At 43.9% G+C, this 11,376-nt stretch overlaps 1 protein-coding gene across 1 annotated transcript; it reads left to right on the top strand.

The window, feature by feature from the left end:
• The first annotated feature begins 1,965 nt into the window (after window positions 1-1,965).
• Window positions 1,966-10,430, top strand: LOC108701128 (trichohyalin). The gene is made up of 4 exons (XM_018235356.2): window positions 1,966-2,117; window positions 2,264-2,528; window positions 6,948-7,132; window positions 7,505-10,430. The coding sequence occupies exons 1-4, from the start codon at window positions 2,084-2,086 to the stop codon at window positions 7,810-7,812; spliced, it is 792 nt and encodes a 263-aa protein (XP_018090845.1). The 5' UTR covers window positions 1,966-2,083; the 3' UTR covers window positions 7,813-10,430.
• The last annotated feature ends 946 nt before the right edge of the window (window positions 10,431-11,376 follow it).

Below are 11,376 nucleotides of genomic sequence, written 5' to 3'. Positions count from 1 at the left end.
TACAGTAGGGGGGTATATTATCCCTTATAATACATGAGTGATACTCAGAGTTCACTGTATAACTCATAAATAAGGGAAAGTTGTGCTTTTAAAACCATGAAAGGAGAAGGAAAGGCTTACAGCACTTGGGGTGCCAAATGTTAGGCACCCCCAAGTGATTGTAGTTACTTACCTGAAACCAGTTTGCCCCAGGAAATTTGAAGACAGAAGAAGATGGAAGTGGATCAATCCGTGGTGCTCACTGGTATAACCCCAGGCCGGTGTAGTTTTTTGTGGATAGGAGCACCGGCCCCTGGTTTCATGTAAGTCAATACAATCATTTGGGGTGCAATGAAGTTGCAATGAAGTTGTGTTTACAAAATGTGTACAGACAAATGCAAGAGGTCCTCTGCACTCAACCCATTATCAATATATTAAGGATATTGGAACATTGTGTGCCTTAAGCTACTAAAATGCCTTACCCTTTAAACAAAACAGGGATTGTTTGTCCATATATTGCAATATATTTAAGCTGGCCAACTACGTCAAAGTCATCCCATATCTGGCCAGTCCTACACTTAACTTGCATCTGATTCATGAAGAATTCAATTGCTTCATTATACATTTTACACAGGGACTAAGTTTTTCCCGCAACTTACTAACTGTTTTCAAGGTTAAAACTCCCAAACAGTGTTGCCCTTTTATTGGCCACCAGTGGGATCACCTGACTATAGCTGGAAAAGCTGGGAGCTACAACATGGAGCTGGTCACTGCTCCTGTAGAACTATGACAAACAAGGGAAAGTTGTGCTCACCACTAATTTTTAAAACCATTAGGCGGGGGTGCAATGAGGCTGTGACCACAAAATACATATAGACAAATACAAGAGTACTCTGCACTCAACCCATTATCAATATATTTAAGACAGAGACATTTTGTGCATACAGCTACTAAAAATGCCTTACCCTTTAAACAAAACAGGGATTAGCCATTACAGCTATATCATAAGAATCACTCTGTCCATTGTCTGGACTACAGCTCCCAGAATCCTCTGACACCTGCACTTAAAGGAGAAGTCATTTTGCTCTTGGGGGTGCCAAATGTTAGGCACCCCCAAGTAAATGTATCGACTGGTGCTCCTATCAGCAGAAAACTGAACCAGTCCGGGGTTATACCAGTGAGCACCACTGAGCGATTCTCTTCTGGCTTCTTCTTTCTTCGCTCGGTTGCGCATGTGTGGTAGAATGAAAAGACGGACTTTAACTAAAAAGTCGCTATTTCGTTCTATTGCGCATGCATCTGCCCCGAGAAATTTGAAGAAAGAAGAAGCCGGAAGAAGATCTCTCCGTTGTGCTTGCTAGAAAAAACCCCAGGCCGGTGAAGTTTCCTGCCGATAGGATCACCGGCCTGGGGTTTCAGGTAAGAAAATACATTCACTTGGTTATGCCTAACATTTGGCAAGTGCAAAACGACTTTGCTTCTACTTTAAATGGGTGGTTCACCTTAAAACTAAGTTTATAGAATGGTCATTTCTAAGCAAATTTTCAATTGGTCTTCCTTATTTATTTATTTTTATAGTTTTTGAATTATTCTTCCTACTCCAGCTTTAGCTTTCAAATGGGAGTCACTGACACCATCTTAAAGACACGTGCTTTGTAAGGCCACACATTTATTGTTATTGCTATATTGTATTACTCATCTTTCTTTTCGGGCCCTCTCGTATTCATGCTCTAGACTCTTATACAAATAAATGCATGTGTTGCTAGGGTTTGGACCCTAGCAACCAGACTGCTGAAAATGCAGACTGTAGAGCTGTTGAAGAAAAAGCTAAATAACTAAAAAATCACTCTCTAGGTCATATTAAATTGAATTGATTAAAATGTAACTGGTGTTCTGTGCTGTGAGCAACAAAACAGAGGTCCTTTCAGTTATTGTGCTGCAGCGATTGTGTATCTGTCTGTATCTGTCTGTAACTGTCTGTATCTATTATACACACTGGCTAAACTCTCGGGCGCCCCCCAGAGTCCGATCCAGGTGGTGCCGGTGTCTGGGAGGATTTACTTCCTGGGCAGGTCACAGGAGAAGGAGGAGGATTCGGTGTTAGATGGAGCCCCCGGTACAAGTGCAGAGCAGTGTCGGTAAGAGAGATGGGCTGTGGGCTATGGATCACTATTCAGTAGTTCTCTTCCTATTAATTCCCCGGAATTGTATCCCTGATTAACCCCTGCTTTCCCCTCCCGCTGTGCCCAGTAGTGACAGTTCTTTTCTCTCTCCGTGGCCGCAGATCTGGGGGGTTACTGCCCTCCGGGCTCCTCCAGGAAGCGCCAGGTCCGGTTCGGGGCCCATCATGACATCATGCTGCTCCGTGAGGTCATACGTCACAATCCATACGCGGTGCGGGAGTCCCGGCTGGCCTGGGCGTCGGTGGCGGAGAAGATGAACAGCGCCTTGAGGGGAGAAGGCTTCGAGGTGGATGGACGGCGGTGCCGGGAGCGGACAGCCCTTCTGCTCCATTACTACAAGCGCCAGAACTTCACTGGCCTGCGCAGGTGGGAGCTCTTGTCTGTGACATCCCAGATAGGGAAGCTCCATTTCCTGCTGCACGGGGGGGTCTCCTGCTCCCTTCTGTCCCATATCCCTCACTAATGTGCGCTCCCTGCACTTGCCTCATAGCCACAGAACCAGGTGCAGGTGGGACACCGGGATATTATTAGCTCCTGGTTTTCCAGCTCTACATACTCAACCCCTGCTCCATCCAGATCATTTCTACAGCCGCTGTCTTACCCCAGATCCCTCATTCGCTCCATTTAACCTGCTATTGTACAATACACTCTGCCACTGCATCTGGCTGCATTCAACCTCCAGTCCTTTTTGCTGTGCCCTCTAGTCCCCAATGTTTTACCTCTGTTGGTCCATTTTGTCTTCTATTTCAATCACCACTGCATATAATCTCTTCTGCTCCACTCCCCTGCTATTGCATGCTCCACTCCCCTGCTATTGCATGCTCCACTCCCCTGCTATTGCATGCTCCACTCCCCTGCTATTGCATGCTCTACTCCCCTGCTATTGCTACTTCACTCCCCTGCTATTGCATGCTCCACTCCCCTGCTATTGCATGCTCGACTCCCCTGCTATTGCATGCTCTACTCCCCTGCTATTGCTACTTCACTCCCCTGCTATTGCATGTTCCACTCCCCTGCTATTGCATGCTCCACTCCCCTGCTATTGCATGCTCCACTCCCCTGCTATTGCATGCTCTACTCCCCTGCTATTGCATGCTCTACTCCCCTGCTATTGCATGCTCTACTCCCCTGCTATTGCTACTTCCCTCCCCTGCTATTGCATGCTCCACTCCCCTGCTATTGCATGCTCGACTCCCCTGCTATTGCATGTTCTACTCCCCTGCTATTGCATGTTCTACTCCCCTGCTATTGCATGTTCCACTCCCCTGCTATTGCATGTTCCACTCCCCTGCTATTGCATGCTCCACTCCCCTGCTATTGCATGCTCCACTCCCCTGCTATTGCATGCTCCACTCCCCTGCTATTGCATGCGTCACTCCCCTGCTATTGCATGCGTCACTCCCCTGCTATTGCATGCGTCACTCCCCTGCTATTGCATGCGTCACTCCCCTGCTATTGCATGCGTCACTCCCCTGCTATTGCATGCGTCACTCCCCTGCTATTGCATGCTCCACTCCCCTGCTATTGCATGCTTCACTCCCCTGCTATTGCATGCTTCATAGTGTCTTGCAGCTATGTGCGCCAACCTTTTTAATGTACAGTATCTAACTACCTTCTGCTCCACTAGTACAGGCAGGGAGGTCTGGACTGGGAGTCAAAATAGGCCCTGGCATTCCAATACAGAGAGGCCCAATCATCTCCCCACCAGCCCACTAAATAGTGACTTTCTATATTTCATTCCCCTGCTGCATCCTTCTGCCTTCTTATCCTGCAGCTGTAATGCTGTGTTGTATATGGCTACTGTCTGCTCCATTACCCCAAGCAGCAGAACACTGGATCGGGGCAAGTGGGATGCCTGGGTATTGGTTTGTGCTCCAATCATCTGCTTCATCTCCAGTCTGACACAGGTATGGGACCCCATATCTGGAAACCTATTACAGATATGGGACCTGTTATCCATAATGCTCGGGACCTGGGGTTTTCCGGATAACGGAAAATCATTTAAACATTAAATAAACCCAATAGGCTGGTTTTACTTACAATAAGGATTAATTTTATCTTAATTTGGACCAAGTACAAGCTACTGTTTTATTATTACAGAGAAAAAGGAAATCATTTTAAAAAATTTGGATTATTTGCATAAAATGGAGGCAGCCATGCCTTAATTCGGAGCTTTCTGGATAACGGGTTTCTGGATTACGGATCCCATACCTTTACCCAGAAAGCTCTGGATGACAGGAAGTTTATTTTAAAGGGGTGGTCCACCTTCCAGTTAACCTTTAGTATGTTATGGAATTGCCAATTGTAAAAGTAACTTTTTGATTGGTCATCATTATTTGTTTTTTTTATAGTTTTTGCATTATTTGCCTTCTGACTCTTTCCAGCTACAAATGGGGGTCACTGACCCCATCTAAAAACAAATGCTCTGTGAGGATATACATTTATTTTTATTGCTATAATTTATTACTCATATTTCTATTTAGGCCCTCTCATATTCATATTCTAGTCTCGTATTCAAATCAATGCATGGTTGCTAGGGTAATGTGGACCCTAGCAACCAGATTGCAGACCGCAAACTAGAGAAGGGTTGCGTAAAAAGCTAAATAACACAAAAAACACAAATAATAAATGAAAACCAACTGCACATTGTCTCAGACTAGTCGACTGTATCGACTCTGCATTATACTAAAAACTAATCTAAAGGTGAACAACCCCTTTAAGCAAATCATTTTATATTTTTATAATAATTTTCTTTGTCTCTGTAATAATAAAACAGTACCTTAGACTTGATGGAAACTAAGTTGCAGGAATCCATATTGGAGGCAAAACAATCCTATTTCATGTTTTTTTTGGCAGATGTAAGGTATGAAAATTCAAGTTACAGAAAGATCCCTTATCCAGAAAACCCTAGGTCCCAATTATTCTACATAATAGATCTTATACTGGTACTACAGTAAGCTGCAACCCTTTGCTATGCATCTGTTACATGTATTGTACACCGCAAGCCCCTTGTAACTTTGCTTCCATCCCCTGATACCATCATGCAAACTTGTCAATTGATTCAGTTCCCTGCTGCTGGATTCTTTTTGCATTAGTCCCCTGCTGCATCCAGCTGTATTTATATAGGCCCAACATTATCCATAGATCAGCATCATTCCCATCAGTCCCAACCCCAGTAGAGCTTACAGTCTAAGGTCCTATCACATTCACACATGCGGCCAACTAACCTGCCTGTTTGTGTTTGGAGTGTGAGAAGAAACTGGAGTACCCAGAGGAAACCCACCCAGACACAGGGAGAACACACACCCTCTGTGCAGATACTACCCTGGCTGGAATCGAACATAGTACCCCAGCACTCTATGTGCTAACAATTTTGCCATCATACTGACCCCTACTCCAACCCAGTACTGTATTCAGTTTCTTTTCCAATTGTTGCTGTTTGCGCCCCACCTGCACCCGGTACATCCCACTTCTCATACTTCTCAATCTCCTTAATGCACCTAGCTGTCTATTTCCCAGTCCTTTGCTTCTCTGCACTGGCTGCTGTTCCTGGCTGCCTTCTACTCCAGTCTGCTGCATGTGCAGTCCAACCCCTGTGACATCTGGTTGCCTGCAATTTCATGCCCTATGTATCTTCATTCTGCTCCAGTTGCCTACTCGAAATTCAGCTATCTTTTACTCCAGCCCTGTGTACTACAATTTTAAATTGCCTGTGATATCCAACACACTCTGCTGCACGCACCTGCTTTTTGCTCCCATTTCCAGTGCACATTATTTCCTTTTACCTCCTCCTGTTATTCCCTATGTATATTCTGCATTGGCTTTCCATGTGATCATCCACCTTCTCTTCCTATGCTCACTGTGCACATTCCATTAGCATACACTCTGCATCTTCTTGCACACTACCCTTACATGTATCCCAACTTTCCATATACCTGTGCCCCCTTGCTCTGCTTGTTCTTCAGTGTGATCATCTCCACCCCTCATTATTGCTATACTCTTTCCCATATTAATGTTTAGCTGCTTAATTAGCTTGGATCTGCACTTTCACCTAGTGAGCTCTGCTTTTTGCATCCCTGCCCTTACACCCAATAACCCACACACAGTCTAATCTGTACACCTCCACCCTGTATCATCAGTTACAGCAGTGATCCCCAACCAGTAGCTCGTGAGCAACATGTTGCTCTCCAACCCCTTGGATGTTGCTCCCAGAGGCTTCAAAGCAGGAGCTTATTTTTGAATTCCAGGCTTGGGGGCAAGTTTTGGTTGTATAAAAACCAAGTGTTTTTCCAAACAGAGACTCAATTTAGGTTGACAATCCATAAAGGGGTTCCAAATGGCCAATCACAGCACTTATTTGGCATCCCAAGAACATTTTTCATGCTTGTGTTGCTCCCCAACTCCTTTTACTTCTGAATGTTGCTCACAGGTTCAAAAGGTTGGGGATCCCTGAGTTACAGAGTTCATTTAGATCTATAGTATTTGCCTACACCTCATGCCATTTGTCCACAGAATGAATCAACTTCAGAGCAGTATGAGATTATGCTTTCAGCTTGCATTGTGCTGGTCAGAAGACAGTGTTCTATGCTCCCATAATGCTCACTGAGCCTCCACCCTGCATCTCTTCCTTTCAGCATCCTCTGCCTTCTCACAGCTCTTAATCTCTGTCCCTACAAAAAGGCCAGTCCCTCCTTGTACCCCTCGCTGTTGTCCTCTCTGTGACACATTCTGTTCTCTGTAGCTAAATGTGCCCCACACAGATGGCACCTCTTTTCCCAATAAAAGGTTTGGCACAGAGTCTCTCTACATGGAGAAGGAAGATTTGCTACAAGAAGTACTGGAACTGGAGTCAGACAAACAAGTAGCTGGGTCTGAGCAACACCACAGATACTCTCCCCAGGACACCCTGGCGGTCACCATCACTGATGAGACACTGTGTAGAGTACAAGAGGAAGTGCTGGCTCCTCCAGGTCTGTATTATACATCCGTGATTATTGGAAATGTAAATTTGTTACTACTGTGGGGGCTATGGTGGTCTTTTTCTTGCATTATATTACAGGAAAGAGGGACAAGGTTTGACCCACTTGATTCAAGTTCCCTTGTGGGCCAGGATAGACGGTGTAAAGCAGTTTGAGCAAGAGCTCCCTTTAATGGTGGTAGCTATATTAGCAAGCTTTGCACGTCTTATAGAGACCAACACAACGAAAGCAGTTCAAAAGATATAGGGTTCCCTATCTGGGTATATACTGTATGGGGGATATTGTATTCTGAGGAGGTTCCTAGTGGAGATTATGCATGGATGGAAACAAAGGGATTGTTAACCTAATAATTTCCTATTGCAGTTATGGAGACAAAGCAAGAAGAGGACATAATGGAGGAGAAGCTGAACAGGAAGCAGGAGTGTGAGGGATGCTGCAATGTGTATGCACGAATCCTGCAGCACCTTGAGAGGCGAGCAGAGGCGGAGCAACGTCTGCGGGAGGAGGAGCTGGCCCTGCGTAGGGAGGAGCTACAGCTGCAGAGGGAAAGAGCTGCTTTGGAGAGGGATAGGCAGGAGGCAGAGAATAGAGAAAGGGAGAGGAGATTTGAGCTGGAGAGGGAGGAGCGACAAGTCATATTGGCTATATTAAGAGAGAGGATGATGAAGTGAGATAATATTGGCAGAGAGAAGGAAAATAGAAAGCAAAGGAAACTTTCTAGAGAGTGAGAATTGAACCAGAGTGATGTACAAAGCCGGGTGCCCCCAACCTGTTGCTAAAGTACCATTCCCAGCATCCAGGGACAACATTACAGGGAATAGCAAGTAAGGAAAAGTGAGAACAATAGCTAGGGATGCACCAGATTTCTGTATAAAGCATTTTCCACCAAAAAAAATACTGGTAGGAACAGTAAAACTTAACATGTAAATGAAAATTTGAGCAGAGTTGTCTATAACTGCACATCTATGCAATCCTCATCTGTTTTTGGCTGGGTTGTCTTCAACCCAGGGTTTGAATTGCAATAATCCCATTTGATAATTTGTTATCCTGTGATGTGTCCAGTCAGACAGCACTCAGATACTGAGTAAATATTAGGAGTTCCTGCCATAAAACAAGAAAGGAGAAAAACGAAGTAGGAACAGTAATATGAGTAGTTGGAAATATACTCCCCCACGCAAGCACCAAAAATGACGCTAACTTGTTCAGAAGTGAAATCACAATTCCCAGAACTACAGAATCACTTTACATAGTATTACACTATGGTTTTATAACCTGCTCTTATGAACTATTTATACATAAGTATTATGTCGGCATAAACCATGTATTTCTGTATATCATGTACCGACTCAAGCAGAATTGCAGTTAACTGCCATTAAAATGTTTATGTCCAGCCCACTGCTTCCTTGCCCATCTCCCTGTTAGATGCTAGCAATGTGTTCCAGCCCAGCGCGCAAGTTAAATATGCCTAACCTGTAAACTGTCGTTAAAGTGTTTTGTTTCAGCCCACTGCATTAGTTATAGACTTCCTGCCCCACATCTACAATCTGACATGCCATCAGAATACTGTAGTACAGCCCACACACTCCAGGCCCCTGCCCCTTTAAGAAGTTATCAGTGCGCTCCATCCCCAGTGCTTGAGTTAAAGAGTTCCTACACATTGTATTTGCTTCATTGAATTATTAAAGGAGAACTAATGGTATAATCACTGGGAGGTGCCAAAAAGCTAGCCCCCACTAATTATAATTGCTTACATGATACCACAGGCAGAAAACTGAACTAGCCTGGGGTTTTTTTTTTTCTAGAAGCTCATTTGCCACAATCTTCTTCCTCTTCTGGCTTTTTTACTCCAGGCTTGGCCAGGCACTTGCACAGTAGAGTGATAACCGGCAACTTTTTGTGTGTATGTTCTGTTTTCACTTTACTGCATATTCACCTGTCTGGAAAAGAGATGAAGTGAAGACAGATGATGGACTTTAACAGATATACCTTAGGCCGGTGCAGTTTTTATCAAACGAGCACCGGGCCGGGGTTTTAATCACTAATATTCACTAATCACCTGCCAAGTGATTATACAATTAGTTCTCCTTTAGTGCTAATTTTATCATCGTATCCGTTTGTAAGCATCAGGTTTTACTGATTTTGCTCTGCAGTGTTTCCATTGTTCCTTGGTCACAACTTTCAAACCATTCTTCTATAAGGGCAATGCCACATGAGGCTGAAACTTGGCTTGTGGAAAACCACAGGCCAAGAATCAGCTACTATGCTACAGTTTGCCCCTTATCATGCCTGCACCGGGAACCATTGCATCGTCCCTGGTGCAGGCACCTGGGCCAATGCAATGGTTTTCAGCTCCAAAAGCTCCAAAAGCTCCACAAGTTTGCATTTCCGCACAGAAATCCACTGCACAGAAATCCACTGTGTGTGCCTACTCCTGATGCAATAGTTCTGGGTGCAGGCACTAGCTTTATAGTTTTCATTCTTTATAGTTTTGCTAGCCAAGTGCGATGCCATTGTGGCAAGGCCAGTGGAATTAATCTGCAATGGAAGAGTGCAGTTATAGCAGCAGCAGAAGAATCCTTGTGAATGTGCAAATGCGCATAGCCTGTACAGAGAGATATAGCATGGGCATTTTCCTGTGCTAATCACAATGCAGTAGGATGGTTTTCAAATATAGTGGCTCTTTAGGCAATAGGTAGAGCAGGATAATTAGTCTTGTTGGGGACTAGACTAGAACATTCTGCAATAATTCCTGGAAGAGTAGCACTTTACCATGTCATTTAAACAGTGTAGTCCTGACTCTCAGTAGAACATTCTGTTTTACAATACAGTATACATGTGATTCAGCTGCAGACTACAGTTATCTGTAATGTTATCAGTTGGGGGGGTGTAACTAGTGAGAGACTAGAATCCTTTTTTAAGAGGGGAAATGTATTGTTCTTAAAGCATATGTCCTTTTATGCTTTTATAGGCATTTTCCTTCTGTTATGCTGAAGATCCAGAGCCCAAACCTAAACAAAAATTCCACCTCTCTTTCTACCTGTAAACCCCTTAGTAAAAGCACCAACCACTTTCTAATATAAATTTATTTTTTTAATAAACATATATGAAATATTTTTAATGTAGTGAACATTTTATATAAATATAATATACTGGGTCTCCACTGAATTAAACAAGTTTCAGCCATGTTAATAGTCAGCGGTGGGATGGGATTGGTTGAGACGGTATCAGGATTGACTGACTTGTTTGAGTTATTGTTTTTAATTTTAACTTAAATAAAAAGTCTAAGATATTCTGTGCTGGCTTTAAGTGTTCCATTCTGATGAAAGACATTTGTGATGACCTCATGTTAGGAACCCTTGCAGACCCTGGTTCAGATTTCAGCAACAGGTGGTAAGTGGGTCAGACCTTCATGTAGTATTTGACAACAAACTCTGCCGTGTTGACATCCCCCCTCCCACCTATAGAAATAGCCAAACTGTTAGAGTGCCGACAAATAAAGAACAGGGTTCTAACTGAGCAGATCGAATATATTTGGAGGCTTTTTGTGCTGTATTGAATACTGCTTTGTATTGATTGGTGGACCAGACCAGAGGTGTGCTGACCCATGAAGTATCTGTCAGTGGTTTGGGCACCTTCAATGTAAGGTGACACAGAGGAGTGTTATGGAATGTGCAGACCTTTCCTTCCTTTGTAAGGTGACACAGACGGGGTTGTTAGGGAATGTGCCGTCTGTCAATTCCCCCCAACAGGGTAACCAAGATGGGAACCCCCACTGGAGAGAGGAAATGGACAACAATTGAGATAATCCCTTTAATTAGTTCATGGCCTTGTGAAATTAAACATTTGAGTTTTTAAAGGGCTGAAATATATAGCTCTTTCTTTCCCCCTATTAGTTGCTGATTCAGAAGCTGCCAGCTGACTCGTGAGTGTAGGACCTGTGCTCTGACCTAAGCCCTGAACTTACAGTTTCTGGAATCACACACAGGAGACAAAAACATTGATGAATCACAACCTTTTTTCTGTGCCATGCACCCCCCATGAGTAGGGTAGCCACCTTTTCTGGTAAAAATACCGGCCTTTCTATATATTTATCTTTTTTCCTATTAATAACATTGAGATCAACCATCATTTTTACCGGCCAGGCCGGTAAAATACCGGCCAGGTGGCAACCCTACCCACGAGAGGTGCAGTTTGTTCCTGAAACCTAAAGCGAAAAATAGATTCATGTAGTACTC

The sequence above is a fragment of the Xenopus laevis genome, chromosome 9_10L (assembly GCF_017654675.1).
Source record: "Xenopus laevis strain J_2021 chromosome 9_10L, Xenopus_laevis_v10.1, whole genome shotgun sequence".
In the NCBI taxonomy this organism is placed as follows: domain Eukaryota; kingdom Metazoa; phylum Chordata; class Amphibia; order Anura; family Pipidae; genus Xenopus; species Xenopus laevis.
This window is presented reverse-complemented; position numbering and strand designations above follow the sequence as displayed.